This window comes from Magallana gigas, chromosome 9 (assembly GCF_963853765.1).
Source record: "Magallana gigas chromosome 9, xbMagGiga1.1, whole genome shotgun sequence".
Lineage (NCBI taxonomy): Eukaryota > Metazoa > Mollusca > Bivalvia > Ostreida > Ostreidae > Magallana > Magallana gigas.
The window spans coordinates 43885147-43907752 of record NC_088861.1 but is presented as its reverse complement, the minus strand read 5'-3'; the positions used below and the strand labels follow the sequence as shown (position 1 = coordinate 43907752).

General features: G+C 34.0%; 3 protein-coding genes across 3 annotated transcripts; all 3 read right to left on the bottom strand.

The window, feature by feature from the left end:
• Window positions 1-1668: 1668 nt before the first annotated feature.
• Window positions 1669-3832, bottom strand: LOC105329159 (hypothetical protein). The gene is made up of 3 exons (XM_011430341.3): window positions 3671-3832; window positions 3180-3246; window positions 1669-2294 (listed from the first exon to the last, which is right to left on the bottom strand). Exons 1-3 carry the CDS (start codon window positions 3797-3799, stop codon window positions 1984-1986), a joined length of 507 nt encoding a protein of 168 aa, XP_011428643.3. The 5' UTR covers window positions 3800-3832; the 3' UTR covers window positions 1669-1983.
• A 1659-nt stretch (window positions 3833-5491) lies between these two features.
• Window positions 5492-6980, bottom strand: LOC105329158 (twist-related protein). The gene is made up of 2 exons (XM_011430340.4): window positions 6630-6980; window positions 5492-6023 (listed from the first exon to the last, which is right to left on the bottom strand). The coding sequence occupies exons 1-2, from the start codon at window positions 6978-6980 to the stop codon at window positions 5595-5597; spliced, it is 780 nt and encodes a 259-aa protein (XP_011428642.3). The 3' UTR covers window positions 5492-5594.
• A 3496-nt stretch (window positions 6981-10476) lies between these two features.
• LOC105329166 (arginine kinase) lies at window positions 10477-17565 on the bottom strand. Its single transcript, XM_034478525.2, has 6 exons — window positions 17403-17565; window positions 16322-16581; window positions 13151-13299; window positions 11325-11490; window positions 10868-11048; window positions 10477-10643 (listed from the first exon to the last, which is right to left on the bottom strand). Exons 1-6 carry the CDS (start codon window positions 17548-17550, stop codon window positions 10492-10494), a joined length of 1056 nt encoding a protein of 351 aa, XP_034334416.1. The 5' UTR covers window positions 17551-17565; the 3' UTR covers window positions 10477-10491.
• Between the last annotated feature and the right edge of the window lie 5041 nt (window positions 17566-22606).

Here is a 22606-nt window from a genome sequence, read left to right as displayed (position 1 = left end):
GTTTACTCGATTTTTAAAACTATTTATACAGTTACATGCATTTATCGCAGCTCAATTGCAGCATAGAAAACATCACATTCTTGTTTTTTCTGATTATTTAATTTCGGAATTCATTATATAAAAACTTCGGTGATAATTGTTTAAACACTCATCTAAGTTCGCCATACATACTGTATACAGGGTTATTTTTGGCCTGTGTTTTTTTCCACCCCTCTTCACTTGAAAACAGTTTACCCCTGTCTTGAATTCGCACACAATTGCAATTAGAAATGGATAATCTTTCTAATAAAACAGTTATCTAAAACTGGTTTTGGCCTTGCTCATTGAGAGCGAGTGCGAAAGGGGCGAAAATAAAACGGGGGCGAATATTTCCTCTACACAGTCAGTATTGTGTATAATATTTTGTATTTTTTGTGAACAAAAGAGAATAGAGGGACTTTATCGACCTTCTCGGGCTCTGATTTAAGCACATTGTTTTCATCGATCTTTAATCAGAGAATGATGCGAGCTATAGTCCGTGGTGGTGAATACAATACTTTGGAATCAGTTTTATTCGGGGGATCAATGTACGTGAGAAGCCAATTTTTCCTAGTTCGTAGGGACGTAATTTCGTTGGTAGAAAGTTCGGGATAATTTTAATTAATATTAAGGGTGACGTTTACTCAGAATGAAAAAAAATTCCACTGATGATAATGAAAAACCATCTAATGTGTGTTATAAACCTTTTATTGTAGTGTTATTTTTCATTTTCAAAAAAGTAGGTCAATGACCTACTTTTTGAGTTAATGGCCATTATATATTTTTGGAAAATTAAAGGAAAATCTCTTAAAATTTTACACTATGCTTGAGATTTTCTTAATTGTGAAAATAATACAAATTGCTCAATATTTTTAAAAAATGAAATACAGTTTATGAATGGCAGTGACACTAAATACATACAAAGCATTACGTTTTCGTTCACAATTTTTATAAATATTCCAGTCCGAATTTCCTCTATCATTTTTCAAATTCCAACCCATTTTTGATCAAATTTTACAAAAAATTGAATGATGATAATACAAAAAGATTTATAGTATTAAACTACTTATATTGATCTTATTCTGTTGGCATATAATTTATATGAGGTCAATGATCAAAATTTTGAGATATGGTGTCTTTTCTCGATTTTAAGCATTTTTCAATATTTGTTAAATTCGTGCCTTACGATTATTATAATGAATGAGTGAGGTAATACTAACAGAAAATATGCTAAATTATAAAGACTAAAATATAAAATCTTAACTTTTAATATTAGAGTACTGCCAAAAGTGTTTTGGCGGAAAACAAAATCTGCAAAATTTAGTCCGAATTTCCTCTGTTTGGCTAAAAGTCCATTTTTGTTTGGGCATAATTCCATAATATAGTAGAAATATCAAATGTTATGTCAATAATATTTCACTTCACAAGTACTTTTTGTATTTAGAACAAATTTTACTCATGACATTGAACTTTATAACAATTCGAATTTGAGAACTCAAACCCTGAGTAAACAACACCCTTAAACAAATACTTGTATATAAGTTCGTGAGGATGTAAATTCGTGGGCTAGGGTTACCCACGAAAGCCACGAACATTGCCCCCCCCCCCCCCCACGAACAACGATAATTTCACAGTAAGTCATGCATGTAATAATCTTTGTACATTTCTTTATTTTATAAACCATTCGTAAACAATGTAATAAAAACAACAACATGTACACATGTGGATTGCCCAAAGTACATGTTAACTAATACATACTAGTAAAAATATTTTTTAAAAATATTTAAATAACAACAATTGTAGACAGCGGGAGGCTGCCCTGGTCTATTCGACTCATTAATTAATTGAGATTCTTTTTTGCGTCACTATATACTCTGAGGTAGACATTTAAGGGGGGTAATGTCAACACTACAATGTTATTTGAGGTAGGGGGTGAGCCAAAAGTTTGTCTATTTTTTATAGACATTAATACGGGTCGGGCATTCTTGACTTATAGAATGTCCCTCCCTCGCTTTGACTCCTGCGGCCCATCAAGTCGTTCCTTATAAACACGCCCTTTACTCGGCCATGCCGCGAGTCTTCTATACTTCCGGTGTATCCTAGATGGCGCATGAGTGATTGTATTTTGCCCCAAAAGTCAGACTCGTGTAAATGATCTAACAGAACCACTTCCGGTCTTCTTTCCTCCACTTTGGACATGATGCCGTTTTCATGGTCGGCGATGAGGGACTTAAAGCAGACTTCCTGACAGTCGATTTGCAGATATTGAGTTTCATCTGGAAAGAAAGCAAATAGTATTTATATTTTATGATGCGTGCGTGTTTCACGAGTGAAGGTCATAAACATAAACAGAATCGATAAAAAATGCAATTGAACTTGGATAATCCTAAAGATCATTGATAGAGCAAGGAATAAAAGTTGTAAAGAACATCAGAATCGAACGACGTTTGTGTGGGGTTTTTTTTTTGGCAAAGTCCAAGTTAATGCTTCGAGTATTGATTCTCAGGCTGGTAAAGCAATACCATTATTCTCATAAATCCCACTTAGTCTTACAATACATCGGAGGCAGCTCGTGTTAGATATAAAAGAAGATGCCGCGCTAGCAGATATTAATCTTCCTTTGCAAATCGTTATATCCGAAATATTCAAGGTCATACGCTGTAAACAACATGTAAGCAGACGATTCCTCGGCAGAAATATTATTTCAGTTTTTATCAACATAAAACATTCAACTTTATACATTTATCAAATTTTTGCATCCTACATGTAAATAAAGAAGTTAAAGTGGTATATAGGACATACAAATACATGTACACTTCCAAGCTACACAATAAAATTTTCTATATATAATAATTCAATCCCCGCGCATACTATAGTAAATCTTTTCTTTCACAATTTACAGCATAGATCTACAAGATTGAGCATCTTGGGATCGATAATTTTTAGATTGCAATTAATGATCCAACTTTGTACAAGTAGAATTTTTTTTGACGCTTATTATTTTTTGTTACGATAAACTTTCATCTACATTAACATTTCAAGGTGTTTCATGTCATCTGTGCCTGTCCGGGGTCTAATACACGTTAAAAATATACGACAGATGCCCAGATCAAAAGATAAGTCCACTTGCACCGACTTAAAACAGGTCAGCTGTGGTTTACCTGTGGAAAATCGGCGTCCCTCTGACCCCTGGGTGACTTTACTGGACACAGCGGCTCCTGGGGCTTGCTGAAAATAAAAGCTCTTCATACAATATGTGTATGTTTATGTAGTATGAGAGAGAGAGAGAGAGAGAGAGAGAGAGAGAGAGAGAGAGAGAGAGACAGACGACAGACAGACAGACAGAGAGAGAGAGAGAGAGAGAGAGAGAGAGAGAGAGTGCAATGTACAGACACAGAGACAAAGATAGCGACAGACAACAAACAGACAATACATACGGAGGGACAAAGACAAATACATAACACTTAAATGCATAAAACATTCTATTGCTTAATTTACATATTACATTGCTCTGGAAAGATATTTAAAAAAGAGATGTCTTCAAAACGATGTATTGAAATTTCTCTATATATATACAAAGCATAATTGTAACAGTATAATATTATAGTATTTTAAGAACGTTGTAATCTACATTGTACTATTTATAACTTACCCGTGCCCGAGCTTGTATAGCACAGAGCCTGGAGAATGAGCGAGAGCAGTGTCTGAATTGCTTCAATGTTGAGCTGAGCATTTTTCCTTGTAGTTTGCGGTTTGAGTGGGACCACGCGATATATAACATTTATATCAGCGGAAAAAATGGAAGACCAGTGTGACGTCACAAGGGGGAGGGGCAAGAAAGTATTTTCCTGTTGTTTTGACCTATTTTTAACAATTTCATTCATTCATAGTAAGGTATACCTCATCGTGTAGTATTTTAAATATCCTATCTGGGGAAATACAAATACGTTTGTTTACACTCTGTGATGTAACAAGTACCAAAGCAAATCAACACATAATTTGAGGGTTATGGTGAGGTGTCACGTTTACCTGTTTACTAGTAAAGTATATTTACTGTTTATGAATTGATTCGACTAGGAAGAAGAAAATACTTTATAGGTACATGTGTTAGTATATATACAGACAAGATAATTGACATATGATACCCTTAACTGGCTTTTTTGCAGAGTAAATGGTTTTATTTTATAGTGAAGTTTACAGATTATTTTGTGTTTATATACGGGTATCATTAATTGTAATTAATCATATTTTTAAAACATACATGCACGCAGCCCATCGGACATTTAAAGTGGTACCCGAGTTACCTCATATTATACAGTAGAATGGTTGACTTTGTATACGTACAGTTGTATCCCTCATGTCATTATTATCACGCGCTAGCTAGTGCTCATCTGGAATCAACAATATCATAAATATGATATAAGACACTTGTACCATTTACTATCGTTCATAACATTTTCTGTTATATTTTTAAAATAGATAGTAATCGCTTGCGTGGATCAAGGGGGGGGGGGGGGGGGGGGGGGGTCGGGGGTCCGGACACCCCCCCCCCCCCTGCCTGGAAAATTAAAACTTGTTAAATTTACGTAGCATATAACTACTGAAAATAGGTCTCAAACCTTGCCCCTTCCCCCCCCCCCCAAAAAAAAGGTTATCCCTCGCGCCCCCCCCCCCCCTTCGCGAAAAATATTTCTTGATCCACGCACGGATCGGAATCACACTTAATATATATACAATATGGTACCCATATATTGCACCTTATACTCCATTTATTTCTACTGATTAGACTTTCTCCAAAAAGTGATGTTGAACATTAATTCTTTAAAACCTTTTTTGAAAATTTCATATTTAAATGTCTCGACTGTTCGTCGTCTTATCTTTTTTTCACATTTATTCATTTTCCGAGTTATCATACATGTACCAGTATTTGCTTCAAAGAACTACATGTAAACTTAAAAACAATTCAAATTTTTTAGAACCCATGTTGGTGCAGTTATTTTGGTTCGAAATTGAAAATCAAATTTAATTGACGATGGCAAAAATCGTATTTTAAAAATCATATTTGACCCTGTAGCTATAATGCATGTTTTGGCAAAATTGGTTAAAAACCTGTAAAGCAATAGAATTATCAAACAAAAGCGGAAATATAAATAATTTGTGAAAAGTATGGCGCGAAACCATAAATGATTAACGATAAATCTGACTGACCACCGCTATCCACCATATCCACATAACAACGATATTTTAGTTGTTAAATCATATTTCGGAAAAGATCGAGATAAATAAAATGACAAATAGGTGTGTCTAGCAACGTTGAGAAATTGCGTATATCATTTTTACACAATTGACGATAGTCAAAATCTTTTTTTTTTTAATCATGAACAAAATAAATTCATGATTTACAGAGAGGGTACATTTAGCTGAAAGCCTGGACATTGTCGTGTCCAGATCAAAATGACGCTGTATAATATGATTTCACCCCATGGTTTAAACAGACAATTTTACTAAGTTATGTGGTTGTAAAACCAGTTTAATTGCAAATTCATGTAGCTTAGAACTTTTAATTATCAATATTATCATATAAAGGGAATGGTAGAATGGTAAAACTTTGAGACTCTATGGAAAGTATCTAATGACCCAACGTCCATATCATCACTGGGGAAATTACTCGGTTCACAGTACACATAGTCGTCATACTGATTTCCATTTTGGAATTCTCCATCACCCGGATGGCGTGTAAAACAACTGTTGTGAACAGCTTCAAACGAATGATCATTTACAAAATTATTCGTTTCAGTGACTGGGTTATGGCCACACAATTTTCTCGTTACATGTGAATAATCAGGCGTGGAGTGGGTGCGGACACACGGGGAGGATCTCCAGGGTTGCTCAGAAAGGGGAGGAAGTGACGTAGAATCCGCTTTGTTTGTCGTTCTTTCCTTCAGGACGCCATTATACATCGGAAGTGACGGACGACTGAAGCCAGATATCCCAGTGTTCCGCTCCTGTTAATAAAAATAACATTAGAAATAACGAGAAATTTTTACATAATTTTTAAATTTATGATCTTTCTACCATAGAATAGGAAATGCTATTTTCATATTATTGGATACTTTGAGCTATATTCTCATCCAAAGACTAAAAAAAATTAATATAGTTATTACATGTAAGTAAATATTTTATTAGTTATACGTGTAACACAAAGTTAACCAGTTTAAGTAATTTATTGTACCTGGCCAGATTGACATGCAAGTATTATATTTCACTCTATAATATTTTAAACTTGATAGATAAGGTTTACACGCAAGTCTGATTTAATTTGTCTCAAATAATGTTTATGATAACAAATCAACTCTATTAGACAAAATTCATGACTTAAAATTAAATTTCCATAAAAGTATATTAAGATAAGTATGACAAAATACAAAACGAATTCGAAACGATTTACATATGTAGAAGGTTTTTCCTATTGTTAAAGGCTGTATGTACAAATTTGGCAGTACAATTATCAACCGTAATGACGGGTCTCGAACGCTCAAACATTTCATTGAATTAAATTGATTAATTAATCAAATTAAGTTAATTAAATGATGCAATGCACTGTTATTTACCTGGAGTCCGGACCCAGTGTTTTCCTTTACCCTCGTGAACTGTCCCTCGTGAAACCAGTACTCCGCAAAATTGCCGTACCCGAGGCACCCACACAGGTCCTCAATGTAGCCTATGGCGTGCGTCAGGACCTCCATCTTGGAAATCCTCAGATCCGGGTCTTGTCCACAGGATGGGACTTTCTTTCGGAGTTCCTCGAAGGCTTCGTTGACTGTCCGTATTCGGTTCCTCTCTCTCTTGTTCCTTTTCTCCACATACTCCGAAGGCCGCTGGGCGTGCGGAATATGCTTGCGTTTTCTTTTGGCTTTTTTGCGGAGATTTGTCGGATTATCTTTGTTTTCTAATGTACACATATTCGCTGTTATAGTATTAAGATACATTATAACATAAATAAACTGGAGTGGATATATCTGAATTCTCTGTTGCTTTCCACCTTTATGTTCGGACCAAATACAAACTTTAGATATATATGCGTTTCTTGACAAATTTTATTAGTGTCATCGTAGAAATTCTAACTGTTTTACAATTTGTGGACCAGTGTCGTACAGTGATAATTGTAGAACTCTAGAGTTTACAGATTGACCTCCTTTCTCTACCTGTCATCATTTAATCGCTAATCGTCCGAACAAATCGAGGCACAGCGCTTTCCCTCTCGGACTGATCTCGGGAGGCGCGAGATTTGCCTACGGCGTCGAGATTTTTCTCGCCTCTCCTGAATTTGCACATTGTGTTTACAAAGACACGGGCGATGAAGCGGTATATTGGATTCCGATACAGTGTTATGCGATCAACTGTCCAGAAGTGTGTTGACAAGTCAATGTCCTCAGCGCCTATTATTATAGTATTGTCAATGTATGCAAGACTTTATTCAGGCCATACACAATTTATTCAACCAGTCTATTTTATTTCAAAACAAACGCAACGTTATGATGTTTTATTAGTGCTGAGCTTATATCAAAGATCACGATAAAACAGAATATTTGATATTCTCTTCTGTATATTGAAAGTTGTAAAATCTACATGTTGTCCAAGCAAAATACTCTTGTTTGAAAAATATTAAGAATGTTTTTTCTCCACATTTAATTGTTAAATGTTTATCTAAATTGTACGGTCAAACTCTTGATTAGCTATTAGCAATGAATCGTGTTAAAATCCCACCATCGATAGGATTAATGCAAGAAATAAATAATAGAATGAAATTTCAACTCTTGATAGTAATGTTTATTTTATTGATCTGTTTGTAGCCGGGAAAAAATTAATATCATGGTCGGGCGATATGCATCGATGCTTAGGAAGAAAATTGCCCTCGGAATAAAGTTCCCGGACATAATATTTTGTATTCTACCCTATAACATGTATCATATAATATGTATTTTCTAAAATATCAATAACACAACGAAAAATTTACAGTCTTACTTTAAAAAAAATAGGAAGGAAATATACAAAGTGAACGCTAACGCTCGCAAAATTTTTGAAATAATTTATATGCCTAAGAATATTCGATTCTTTGAGACTTGGGCATATAAGAGGCATAACTTGGTTTTTATTTCAGGCAAAGAGAACAACTTCAAAAGATGCAATATTACGTATAAGACCTAAAAACATCAAATACATCCAAAGTCTAAACCAATAATTTTAGAGATTCAATATTCACCGCGTGCAATCGCTCATGCCATGCGGGGGCGGTTATTTTGAATCGGAGAAAGTAATAATTTAGTAAGTAGTCAAAGACTTACTGCGTGTAATTAAAATAGATTTAGTTAACCAAAAGTTTTGCATAGAAGAATACAGTTACTAACTAACCACTAGGGGATTAAATATCTTTGGAACACGTTGTCAGTATGTGGGGAGGGGAGGCGACTCATGTTATTTTCGGTGCCTTTGATTTACAAAAACGTGATTCTCTACTTTTTTAAACAAAACATTCCTCTAAAAAAATAAATCAGCATGTTAAGGACAATGACAATGAACTTTATTCTCGTAACTGAAACTAGAGTGTAAAGGAAATAGTTGTCTACTGTATGTACAAACTATACAATATAATAAACGAAAATCATTAGTACAGGCATGATACCAAAAGAGCTAACTCTCTCAGATATAGTATCTAATAGTTTACAAATAATTAAAGAAATACTTCAAACTTTAAAAACTATAAAATGTAAAGTATTTGACCAAGAATCTTATGAGGCGTGGAATGGGGGGGGGGGGCGAAGATCCTGTGGCAAAGGGAGGGGCATGAATTTCTTTTTTTTAATTTTAGTAAATATTCTCTTTTAAAAATGTATATTTTCGACTCTGTAAATATTTCTTTTGATCAAAAGTTTATAAATATATATTTATAAATATAAAGTTCGAGAATGATTTGTTACACAAGTTAAAGTCTATCAAAATGTTTTCAGTTATTAGAATTTTGTAGAGTGAAATGAGTAACAGTTTTGTTGAATTCGAAGAAGTAGCGGAGCCTGTCCATCACATGTGTGATATATATAAGAAATATTTTTCATCTAAGTCGACTATTAAAGAAAACTGCGCGGTGGGGAGGGGGGAGACAAAAACCACCATACCCCACGTTGTACGCACCATGCAGTCGGTATCAAAACTCCAAAATGTTATAAATCTTATATTTGTGTTTATACCGAACCTTGTTTGTAAGATTTGCTTTCTTGATATACATTTTACAATTATTTAAAGATTAAATTATTTAGGTACATGCAATACTTGCAGAACTTGGTACACGTATCGCCAATGCTGTGAATACATAATTCTCTAGAGATTATATATATCATGCAAAATCTACATATGGGTAAGAGTGATCAAATGTTTTCTTAGGTTATACTATTATTTTTTTCCAGAAAAGGGGGGAGGGATCTTTTACCCTAACCACCTCATCCCCATTAAAAAAAAAAATAAGAAAACAATGCTAAAAGTGGTGTCTAAAAAAATCCGAAAAAACAAAACCAGTCATTTGGACGGAACATCACAGGCAAGCGTTTAATTTTGTATTGAACTAGCGATAAACATGTTTCCACTTACTATTTAAACAGATCGATTTCAACAAAACTAATGCTATATTTTTTTACATACATTATTAAAGTACATTTTCAATTCATAAACCCATCATTTACTAATCTTGACCGTGTATTTTATAGGTTTTTAATTTTCGAATATTAATAGCGGTGAAATTCTATTATATAAACACCTTACTCTGTTACTTAGATTGAGAAAAATCAAAAGAGGAATTCGGATTTTTCATTTTTGCCCCCTATATCTATTATTTGGCTATAAAAATATACATGCCAGAAATATTTATGGGAAATGTGTGTATTGTCATTAATTAGCATTTCCATCTTTCCCCTCATCGCACACTTGACAGATATCTGCCTTCATCATTTAAATGAATAAGATTTTGAAATAACAATGATATCGTTAATTTTCAAAATTTAAATTGATATTTTGAATTTGTTTACTCGGTCGATAAATACTCTACAAAGAGAACATATTACTAAGTTGATTTGATGGCATGAACGTTAACATCAGTCTAAATACAAATTCTGGTCAATATTTTATTTTGAAATCCATGCATAATTATATATAATTAACCAATGTTTAGAAAAAAGGGAGCTGTACACAAGCCTTTCGATATATTCTAAGCATATTAATTTCGACATTTTTAAAATTTGAATTTTACTACAATTTTAGAAATATAAATGGTTATAAAAATAAAATATTTCCACACCTTTATTGAAAACATTTGAATAAATAGATAATTTACGAAATAATATGACAGAATAAAAAATATATCACAGTTCAGAACAATCTTCCGGGTTTTTTCCAACGATGCATATTCAGTTTTGGTTTTTTCTTTTACTTCCCCTGCAATGCCTTCTCACGCCTGATGATTTCTTCCACTCCGCGCCTCATTTCCTGGATAGCCTCGATTTCACTCAATCCCAGGCGGCGCTTGTTGGAAATATCATAGACTCCACCCACATTTTCCGTGTACCATCCATAAGTTCCTTAAAATGGAAAATACAAGCCCTGAATTCCCCTTTATTTTCTATATCAGACGCCCGTGCTTGCTAACAGGGGGTTGGTTCTTCAACTTTTTAAAAATCTCCTTTTTTATTTCAATCATTAGAAACATATTAGTCAGTACAACCTCCTTTTTTTCAATGAAAAATGGATCTACGTGTCTATATGAAAATTGGTTGTAAAAACTATAAAACAGTAGTTAAAGTACCTCTGGATTGAAGGTTGAGTTTATCGCAGAACTCCTTGAAGTCGGGTTCGGCCGCTAGTTTGGGGATTTTGATGTGGACACTTGCCCGGCAGGTGGTTCCTAGATTGGTGGGACAGAAGGTGAGGTAGCCAAGCTGATCGTGGTGGGCGAAGGTCAGCTTCTTCTCCATCTCCTGGATCGCCTGCAAAAGAAGAAACGTGTGCGGATCAATCAACAGATACATTAACATGCAAAATTTTTAATCAAATCCTATTGATACTTTTTTTTTTTGATAATAGAATAGTAAAAAATTAAGACTGAACATCCTTTATTAATTATATAATACTCTCTGCCCAGCCTTGCTTATCTGTCCGTTCGTCCCCTACACCCCCTCTCTCTCTCTCTCTCTCTCTCTCTCTCTCTCTCTCTCTCTCTCTCTCTCTCTCATAACCGTTGCAGTTATGAGACCACATCTTACATTGACGAGACGTTCCCAAACGGCAGCGAGGTCTCCCCCCTTCTGCATGGAGATCAGACGGAGATGGTCCTCCTCATTTACCCAGCACAGGAAGGTTTTGTTGTGGTTGAAGAAGATCCCTCTGTTAATGGGCCAATCCTTGTACACCCAAGCGTCCCTTAAAAACCTGCAATTATGATAGAAAAAAAGTTAAAAAAATAGTTCCTTGCCCTGAACAAAAAATTGTGTCAAGGCAATGACAATGAACTTTATTCTCAATAAACTGTGTTTACAGTGTAGAGAAGATATATACAAAAATTACATTGTGAAGAAGGATTAGTACATGTACATTAACCAAGAGAGCTAACTCTCTCAATAATTGTATTTATAAATTTACAAATCTTGATAAGTTGTTTTTTGTTCGATACATTAAACAATGCTTCAAATTTTAAAACATTTGGGTATGATATATAATATTTTGGTAAATACATGTTTCTAGCATCAGTTATACAACGGTCAGAACAATTAAACAAATAATGGAATTCATCTCCAATTTCATTACAAGTACATAATTTGCAAGTTCTATTCTCTCTTGGAATATTGAACCATCTTCCTGTCTCAATAGGTAGTTTTGAGTTACCAGTTCTAAAAATACAGTATTTCTTCCATTATACTTTTTGGTGAATTTTGAACATCACTATACCATGTTTGTTTGAACTGATCTAATAGTATGCTGCGAACTTTCGCTTTTAACCAAGGAATATTTATAGAATTTTCTTGCCATAAATAGGACAATCCACAATTATCTAAAATGTTCTTTACATATACACACCATGGATTCTTATAGTTTTTGAGTACATGAAAAAGTTTTGAAGATAACTTAGAATTCTGGGAATTAATTAATTTACCCCAAAATGAAATCATTCTAACTTTAATATTAATAATAAGTGGATACCTTCCAAGTTCACCATACATATAAACATATAAACTTGGAGCTATTCCTTTTTTCAAATCTTGCAATGAAAAAAAAATAATTGATTGAAGTGGCTCACTTCACCTCGAAATAGCTTTTCAAATCAGCAGAAAATTACTTTATTTTGAACGGAAGCATGATCCATAAGAAGTATAAAAGTCAAATAAGCGAAAAAGAGAACACTTTTTGTTAAAGATTTAATATGATTTTCGAAAAATAAATCCAAAAAAATAAACAAAACCCCCCAGGCAGATTCAAACATTACTCTGTTTTTCACAAGCCTGATACTTTAACCATTCAATTTAATATAAAACATATTGTGATAATGTAATTAGCCATCTTGTGATGAAGTGTCATAAAAAGTATAAGCCTCGATGTGGTAAGCTACCTTGAAATAAATATTTTGGCCAAATTAGAGAACCCACACATTAGACTTTGGATCAAATAGAATATCAACATGAATAACTGAGTTAAATTATGGGTCTTTTAAAGATTAATTTAGCATGTTTTTGAACACAAAATTGGATTATTCTTTAAACATAAAGGCACCTGACGTTATGTATTTTTCTCATAATAAATATAGTCCCTCTATCTAATAATAAACAAGGTTAACATCGCCGCCATCTTGGATTTCTTTAAAACTGTCACATCCAGTGGATTTTTGTTTAAAACTCATCGGTATAAAATTACTTTGCGATCCTGTCCGTCTGCCGATTGGTCCTTCAACTCCTTAGTTTACAACTGATTCAACAAAAACGGTGCATTACACCTGCCACCTACATCTGCATCTACTACCTTGCCTAGGCAACGAAGAGGAAAAGGGAGAAAAATATATAACATCAACTTGCTGGAATTGTTTGTATGTACAATGTACCTATCGTCGTTCTTGAACATAAAGTGGTCATCAATGAGCTGCTGGTTCTCCTCGGGGGTCATGGTTTCCAGGGAGTAGTATTTCCCCTTCAGCTCTCCCTCCAAAGAATTCAAAGCATCAACAGAAATCTTCTCCATCTCTTTGCGTTCCTGTAAGGAAAGAGGAGCTTATGTATAAAAAGAACACTGCATTTTCTATAAATGTGTCACTGTGTGTGTTTTAGTGGGGGGGTTTCACATCAATCTAAATATACATACGTATGCAAATACTGTATACAGGGAAATATTCGTCCTTTTTTATTTTCGCCACTTTCGCCCTCGATCGTTGTCAGCGGGCGAAACAAAGACATATGTTTCAAATTATCTCTCTTTAAACACAACTGTGTCTGGGCGAATTCAAGACGGGACAAACATGTTTGCAAGTGAAGGAGGGGGCAAATTGCATATGGCTAAAAAATAACCATGTATACAGTATAATAATAAGGAGAAAATTAACTCGTAATAACGAGATCTTTACTCGTAATAACGAGATCATTTCTCGTAATTACGAGAAAATTAACGCGAAATAACGAGATCTTTTATCGTAATAACGAGATAATTAACTAGCAATAACGAGATCTTTTCTCGTAATTACTAAATAAAAATATGTTTTTATGTGGCCCTATTCGTCTTTCGTAGTTACAGCATGATGTCATATAGTTACAAGATCTCGACTCAAAACTACGAACATAATAAGATACGCATATCCTCCACAAACGTCAATCGTTTTTAATAATATATTTCTTTGTGATAAAACTATATGTACTGGTCAAATTTGGGTTTTTTTTCTGTTAGAGGTATAGCGCCTTTTCCCTTTATTTCTGCTACACCCGTGTTTGAACGGAAAGTACCTTTAACTAAAAATGAATACAGGTACTTGCCACAATATGATTTCCGAAACCTGGGTACTGATGTTATGTTTACTCATAAAAGACAGCATATACTTAGAACCCTTGTGTATAAATTCAGTTGATATTCTGAACCGTGATTACTTCCAGCAAAATGCAATGAATGTGAACAGTGTAGAAGTATTTAGGAAATCTGTTTATTTCTGATGCTCATGCTTAGAATAATACAAGAGAATTTGTTTTTAAAATCCAGATAAGATACAGGTAATTTATACTTTCTATTTTTATCATGCTTTACGAGAAAAGAAACAACAATATATTTACTACTTAGGGGAATCGATACAGCGACCACGAAATCAAAAAGACATACGCGTTACCACTAGGTCACGCATACAACACAGGAATCCAATGCCTTAACAAAACCTTAAGATTTTAATGATATCGCGTAAAATAATTAACTCTTTTAACCTGGTTATTGTGTAATTTGCGTTTTTTAAAAGATATTTTAAATAAATTTTGTTAAATATTGAAACTGGCTTATGTTTGCAGTAGTGCTTTTAATATTGTGTTGAACATATTTTATTGACTAATGCCAAAAGGATTGGACACAAGTTCCAAAAACTTACAATGTCCTCTCCTTGTACATAATATATTACAGTGCCATACAATGCCAGTTAACATTGATAACAGTTATAGAACATGTAATGAAATACAAATAAATCATTAGTTTTAAATCTAGAATTAGAATTAGGATGGATAAGAAAGTTAAGCAAATAATTTTAAAAATAATTTAAAAACTTAGATAAATCTACCACACTTTTGTATAAATGTATGAACTTCTTTAAATATTTTTATGTTTTCATCATAAGATAAAGTGTTGTCACCCCAAAGTAACAAATGTACATCAATTATATTCAAAAAGTTCAGTGATAAAAGATTATACATAAATGATTGTCTTAATGATGAATATTTTTTACAAACGAAGAACAAGTGATGTGCATCTTCTAAACTTCCACATGAACACATTGGGTTGGCTATTATGTTACACCGATAAAGATCACAATTGAGAACACAATTATGCCTTAATTTCGTATGAATGATATTCAAGAATCTTTTACCAAAAGAAAAATACTTAGGAGGTTTTGTATAATTGCTCTGTAGTGATTTCTTAAAAATATTTAACGAAGTAGCTTCCTTGGTATTATTATTCAGACTATTCCACTTACGAATAGTGTCAGGAAAAAATGACTTATTAAAAGCTTCTAATCTACATCTAGGCAAAGAATAGTTTGAGGAGTTTCTAGTATTATAGTAGGAAGTGACATTTCTAATTTCAGGAGTTATGTCTTTTAGATAAGAAGGAACAAGATTGTTGTGAATTTTGAACATAGTAGATAATTTAAGGCGGTCTCGTCTCGTTATTAATGGTTCCCATCCTGTTTCCAAATATAGAGAATTTCTTGAAGCTATGACTGAAAGACCTGAAACTATTCTTGCTGCATAAAGTTGAACCTTTTCAAGCTTATCCATATCAAATTGGGTACATCCAGACCAAACTTCAACAGCATACTCTAGTTGTGGTCTTATAAATGATACATACATTTGTGCTAAAATATCTCTAGATACAGTAAATTTAAGTTTTTTAAGTAGACCAAGTTTTTTGTAAGCTTTTTTAACAATGATGTCTATGTGATTAGACCAACTTAAATTTGAAGATAACAATACTCCTAGATGCTTGTGTTGTGAAACATATTCCAAGGTACAATCATCAAACATCAAATTAGGAAATTTTTCAACATTTTTAAAACTAAAGAATACAACTTTTGTTTTTTGTGGATTAAATTCTAGAAGCCATTGCTTTGACCATTCCTTCAGTACATGAAGATCATAATTAAGATTATCTTCTATGACAGAAATATTGTTTGAACACTGTTGTAATGAACTATCATCAGCATAAAGTCTACATATTGATCTCATGTTTTCAGCCACATCATTTACATAGAGTAAAAACAATAATGGGCCAAGAACAGAGACCTGGGGAACACCTGCATTTAATATTGTTGGCAAAATCGTATACTAAGTGTGCTATTCTTTCCATTGTTAGCATCTTGTCTCAAAATGGCTTGTTCAATGGCATTTCGTTAAATTATTCATCAATATACGGTCATTTTTAAAGTGAGACCTCTTTATACAGTTCATCATACTGACAAACTGACAGGTTTTGTCTTGTTTCAAACATGGCAAGTATACTCTTTGATACGACACACTTAGCTATATTAACTGACCTCAGCATTGACCACTGGTGGAAACCCATAGCTGGCGTGACTACGTCCGACCCTGACCCGCGTAGACACGATGAACTCTCCGCTAGGGTCAAGGTCGCCAAAACCGAGGTTGTTAAAATCGCCAAAGTCTGGTTTTGTGTGCTTGATCTCTGCCACTTTGTGGTAGTCCTTTATGACTGGGTGGAGCACCTCCTTAAAAACCTCATAGGCATCGGGGTCACTGGCGAAAATCCCACAGCCGCCGTCCAGGTTGTTACAGCCTATATATATATATATATATATATATATATATATATATATATATATATATATATATATATATATATATATATATATAAACACAAAGAATAAGTCCAATGCTCAAACAAGTTGTTTGAGCATTAGACTTATTCTTTGTGTTTATTCATCCCCGGTACCAAGAAAAAGGATTTATACATAAAAATGATCAATAAATGTGAACTTATTATACATACATTTACTTATTTTTTCACTTAATTGGAGTAATTACTCTTAAATAAACCTTCAAGGATGGCTAAAACATCATTTTTGCAACAACAAAAAAGATCGGTCTATTTCTGCACGAATTCTGGCCAAGAAATCCATCAGGGTAGGTCTGCCCGGAAAAACTAAAATGTTTTGATAAGTTTTGATCAAAGGACTAAATTGAGAGCTGATACTTTTAGGGGCAGCCCTATCCTGAAACATTCAATTCTTTAACACTTGTGTTTTCTCTCCAACTTGCTAAAAAAATGGTGCAGTTAAAACATGTCTTATATTCACATTTAAAGAAATACCTGTTATAACGTATCATTTATTCTGTTTTGGCAATCTATGAGAGTTGAAAAATAAAACAAATTACATTACAGAATGAACATTTATTTATGATGCAATATCTAAATGTCAAGGTCTAATATAGGTGATCATGCAAATATAAGGAATTAACACAAATTATTTAGTAAACTCGGCGTTATGAATAGCAACTGCTGGCATATTTTCATGATGCACTAGCACCAGCAGAGCAATTGCTATTCATGATGTTCACTAAATAACGTTGTTTATTTCTTACATAGATGACATGTACCTGACTGAATACAATGGATGAGTGTTCCATCGAACTTTGTTTTCCTATCTTTGAGCTGCTGGTAAAATTCTTCGGTTAAATGTTTCTTCAGCAAAGTTTTGCAGTCAGTTGCATTCTTTAGCGTGTTCCACAATTCCTCCAGCGACATCTTAGAGCTGTGTGTTGAGACGATCACTGCAACACTTCTTAAAAATGGTGTTTACAGGAGTGTACATTTTTTTTCTTCAAATTACTATTACTGTGTCGGCACAAAACACGCTCGGTTAACTATCTGTTTCCTTTTATCGACAGACCATGGCAATCCGGTAATGAATTGCAAGGTACATTCATCATGCGCTATTACACGTTTTAGTGTATACTAGGCGTATTGAAAATATAATTTACCATTTTGAATTATCCTTTATAAACTATTTTCAGTTTTTGTTGTCAGAATGTATGACACAAATATGGAAAATTATGTCTGATCTTTCATTTCTATTCTCACATTTAAAAAAAAACTAATGCTTATGAGGTCTTATATCAACCTATATAAATGCCCCATCGTCAAAGCTCAAAGAAAAGGTTTGTCCTAATAAATTAAAAGCACTGACCAAATTTTTCATGCGATAACCCTAGTTTGGGACAACATTAGTAGAAAGCACTTTGAAAATTTTCTTCAGGAAAAACAATTAGAATGTTTAACGTTCACAACTTTTTTGCTAGTGCTAGTGTTCGTTTTACATGTATTTCTAATGCCATTTAAAAAGCCATGTGTATTTCCCGGACATAATCAACATGGTACAAATGCTATTCTGGACTGCAAACATATACCTGCAGCAAGTTTAAAAGTAGCAAAACCAGAGCATGGAATTCGGGATGTATTTGTATATTTGTGCTTTTTATTGCCATGGTTATTTAAGTATGTTAGCTACCTGTATTTATTTTTGGTGTACAATGAATAAGTCACCAATAAACAATTACTAGTATGCAGTGTTTCCCTATCAACATTTGTTTGTACTTGTATGCGTATATTTGCCAGACTTTTGATACTGATCGACTTTTGAAGCAACAAATGACAATCTAAAAAATAACCGTTATTCAATGTTAGCATGGAACAAAGTCTATGGTACGTAAATTGTCTTTTTTTACCTTTTAAAGTAAAAGCAAGAGGTACATATTTTCCGGAAAGCAATTAATCATAATTCTCTATAACACAAAAATCACGTGTGTCTGTTGACTCGTAAACAGGTAGTAGACCGTCATGCTTTGCGACTCATTCAGTGGATTGGAGAATCTGTTTGACGTAATTATTATCACATGTTAAATAATGCTATCCATATAAGGTAGCGTACCCCACCCTTTTAGGTAAGCATTAATTATATATGAATTTGAATATTTATAATTTTATTACTATATGCAGTTAAATGAGATATAACTTACACCTTTTCTCATTTTATTAATTTTTTTTTTTTGCCTTCACCCGTATTTAAACGGAAAGTACCTTTATTGTGCCTTTTTTCAGATACATTTAGGGCCACGATCAATTCTGTCAGCTTCGTCTAGCGTTAGCAATACCCGCTCCTTAAACTTTATTTGAATTCAGTGGTTCTGAAAAAATTAAGCATTGAAGGCTTATTTTTGGATGTCATCGGTCCTATGACACACCAAGCGGTGCAGACGAATTGAAAAGCGCTCGTTAGCGGGGTGTGATAATTTGTCTGCACCGCTTGGTGTGTCATAGGACAGACGACATAAAAAATTCATTCAATCCTTATATTTATATACTGATGTCTATTTGTATAAGATATTGTGTATCGCCGCTATAAAGCCATTATTTGCGCTCTTAGTCAGGGATTTGAAACATACATGGAACAGCCATATTAACATGCTATTTACTTCGCTTCCGCGACTAAAAATATAGTGCCAGAAACTTTGTAGAGAAAAATCCTTTTTATTAAGGAGTAGATATAAACAAGAGGCCCACGGGCCACATGGCTCACCTGCTCAACAATACGCATGATTAAATCAGCTTCATGGAGTCATAATACAAAATATCTGGACAATGTGGTATAATGTAGATCCTATACAAAAAAATCTGTTTCCCCCTGGATATTCTTATATTTATAATCATGTCCCTTTTCTAACAGAATGATTTTATAGTCATGTCACATTCAGCATTGCAGTTCTCAAAAAGACCCTTAACAATTGTTTATGAACAGGATATAAACCTACATCAAACTTTGAACCCTTATTGAGGCCCAATAATCGTCCAGGGGCCAAAGTTTAAACAATTTTAAAGAATCAGGAATATATAAAAATGCTTGCATATAAGAAAAAGCATATATAATATCATTTCAGTTTTTGTGAATAACTAAAATGGTTTTTTTGTACAACTGAATCCCCAATGTGGCCCCACACTACTCCTAATGATTGTGATTTGAACAAATTTGAATCTACACTATCTGAAGTTGCTTTCACTAAAGTTACAGCTTTTCTAGACAAATGTTGTTTTAGACAAAGATTTAAAGATATGTTTCTATATATTCCTATGTAAAAATTTGCCCCACCCCACATGACCCAATTTTACCTCCCGGGAATCATGATTTGAAAAAACTTCAACTCTTACTACCTGACGATGCTTCCAAACAAGTTTCAGCTTTCCTGCCCAAATTGTTCTTGAGAAAAAGATTTTTAAAGATTTACTCTATATATTCCTTTGTTAAAATTCGTCCCCCCCCCATTGTGGCCTCACCCTACCCCAAAAGGTCACGATTATCACAACTTTAAATCAACACTACCTGAGGATGCTTCTACATCCTCTTTAGATTTTATGGCCTAATGGTTTTGAGAAGAAGATTTTTTAAAGATTTACTCTATATATATTTTCTATGTAAAATTTCAACCCCCCCCCCCCCCATTGTGGCTCCACCCTACCCTCGGGAGTCATGATTTTCGCAACCTCGAATTTACACTACCTGAGGATGCTACCACATAAGTTTCAACTTTGCTTGCCAAATGGTTCTTGAGGAGAAGATTTTTTCAAGATTTACTCTATATATTCATACGTGAAAAGTCGACCCCCATTGTGGCCCCATCCTACCCCCGAGGGTCATTTTTCACAACTTGGAATCTACATTCCCCGAAAAATTTTCCACACACGTTTCAGTTTTCCTGGCTGATTGTTTTTTGAGAAGAAGATTTTTAAAGATCCTATGTAAAAAGTCGACCCCCCCCCCCAATGTGGTCCCACCCTACCCATGAGGATCATAATTTTAAAAACTTAAAATCTACACTACCTGAGGGTGCTTCCACAATAGTTTCAGCTTTCCTGGCCAAATAGTTTGTGAGAAGAAGATATTTGAAAAATTCTCGAAATTTTTCAATAATTCCTAATTATCTCCCTTTGCAAAAGTCCTTAATTTTCACAACTTTGAATTCCCTTAGCCTACGAATGCTTTGTGCCAAGTTTGGTTGAAATCGGCTCAGTGGTTCTTGAGAAGATGTTGAAAATGTGAAAAGTTTACAGACAGACGGACAGACAGACAGACGGACGACAGACAAAATGTGATCAGAATAGTTCACTTGAGCTTTCAGCTCAGGTGAGCTAGAACAACATAAAAAATTTGTTATGTAATTCTGAACCTCTCATTTAATCTTACAAAAATAATTATACTCAAAACACGTGGAGACGTTTATGATTGTGCACATGACACATGAATTATCAAAGTGTATTCATAGAAAACTGAACGTTGCAGATTTCCAATGCAAAGAAAGGGGCAAATGTACACTGAATGTGTATATTAATTATTATTAAATATTATGTATTTCTTCCGTATCAAGTTGTTCGAATAACGCTTGTTGATCACCTGTTATTGCCCATCGTCATTATCTGTCTGTCTGTATTTTAATAATTAAAAAGTAATATTTTTAATTAAAGTACACTAATTATAAAAAGTTCCACTAACCCTAAATTTAGGCCCAAAAAAAATGAAAACGACGTAGCTTTCTTCTGCAGTGATCTCTACATTTATAACCCTCATGAATCATCAAAGGAAGCATGTTTCTTTTAACAAATAAATAAATTGACAGTAAAAAGTGTATTCGGCTGAAAGAGTAAAAAAAGACGTTAATGCAAAAGGAACAACTTATTTTTAAAAACATGCAAAAATACAAACAGACTAGCTTAAAACAAAATCAACATCTTCTTGCAAAATCAACAGAGACCGACGCAAATCAAACGATCATCAATGCAAAACCAACACCTGTCTTTTTTTTTCTAAAATTCTGCAGAACGTACACAGGTCATTACGTAGGTTTATCTGTGAAATCATCTACTACAATGTGGGACCTATTCAGCAAAGCAAGTAGATGAAACTGTTCTGCCATTACCGTCTTTCATTATGCAAAAATGGAGCGCAAGCGAGTGTATCGTCATTAATGTCCCTTTAGGGGGAGAACAAACCCTAAATAGGTTTAGCGAAGGGGCTCCAAAAGTTTACGATCACTTTAAGATAAACATAGACATCGTTCTGTTTAAAGTTAAAACTAATGTAAAAACGGGAGGTAAATCCATAGTTTTGCCTAATCTTTCAAAAGCTTTTGCCGCCCCCTCCCCTCGAAACATAAATACAACACGCATCGCCTTAAATTTCCATGTGGCGTATAAACGAGGTCAAAATTCTAAAGGGATCAGTTTTTAACGTTTAGGGGGTTGGTCTGGAATGATTTTCTACTATGGGAAAAGGACCCTACTTGTCATAGAATACTGACCTTGGATCAATTTTCTCCGTAGAAATCTCACCACCGGGACAGTGTTCTACAGTGGTCATTTTCGTCTTTACACCGGCGACGCGTCTTCCAGCAATCGGCGATGTAGGCAACGCCTGAAAATCTGGTTAAATGGAAAACACCCTTTATCTGCACCTGGGTAGGTAGATAAAATTTTGCATATATGCTGTCGTAACAATAAAAAGATTTCCAATCGTCCGATACACTAACCAGAAAATGGCAATAGCTACGTTTTTCTTTACTTGCAAAGATTCTTTTACAATTTTTTTAGGCCGGGTCGAACCATTGTCCAACTGTTCACACAATTTTAAGAATTTTCCGTTCTGCAATAAAAAAAAATTCAACTTTTCAATCTGTTCTGTCGTACCAATCAGTTGTTAAATGTCCTTGATTTAGGAACACCCAGAATATCCCTTTTGTAAAAATTCACGTCTGAA

Excerpts from the sequence above, each read along its gene's own strand:
- LOC105329159 (XM_011430341.3), bottom strand. The coding sequence starts at position 3,799 with ATGTTATATATCGCGTGGTCCCACTCAAACCGCAAACTACAAGGAAAA. Across the intron at positions 3,247-3,670 it reads CTATACAAGCTCGGGCACGG|CAAGCCCCAGGAGCCGCTGT; the intron begins GTAAGTTATAAA and ends TTTTATTTTCAG. Across the intron at positions 2,295-3,179 it reads GGGACGCCGATTTTCCACAG|ATGAAACTCAATATCTGCAA; the intron begins GTAAACCACAGC and ends CTTTCTTTCCAG.
- LOC105329158 (XM_011430340.4), bottom strand. The coding sequence starts at position 6,980 with ATGTGTACATTAGAAAACAAAGATAATCCGACAAATCTCCGCAAAAAA. Across the intron at positions 6,024-6,629 it reads ACACTGGGTCCGGACTCCAG|GAGCGGAACACTGGGATATC; the intron begins GTAAATAACAGT and ends TTTTATTAACAG.
- LOC105329166 (XM_034478525.2), bottom strand. The coding sequence starts at position 17,550 with ATGTCGCTGGAGGAATTGTGGAACACGCTAAAGAATGCAACTGACTGC. Across the intron at positions 11,049-11,324 it reads TTTGGGAACGTCTCGTCAAT|GCGATCCAGGAGATGGAGAA; the intron begins GTAAGATGTGGT and ends CTTCTTTTGCAG. Across the intron at positions 10,644-10,867 it reads ACTCAACCTTCAATCCAGAG|GAACTTATGGATGGTACACG; the intron begins GTACTTTAACTA and ends TTCCATTTTAAG.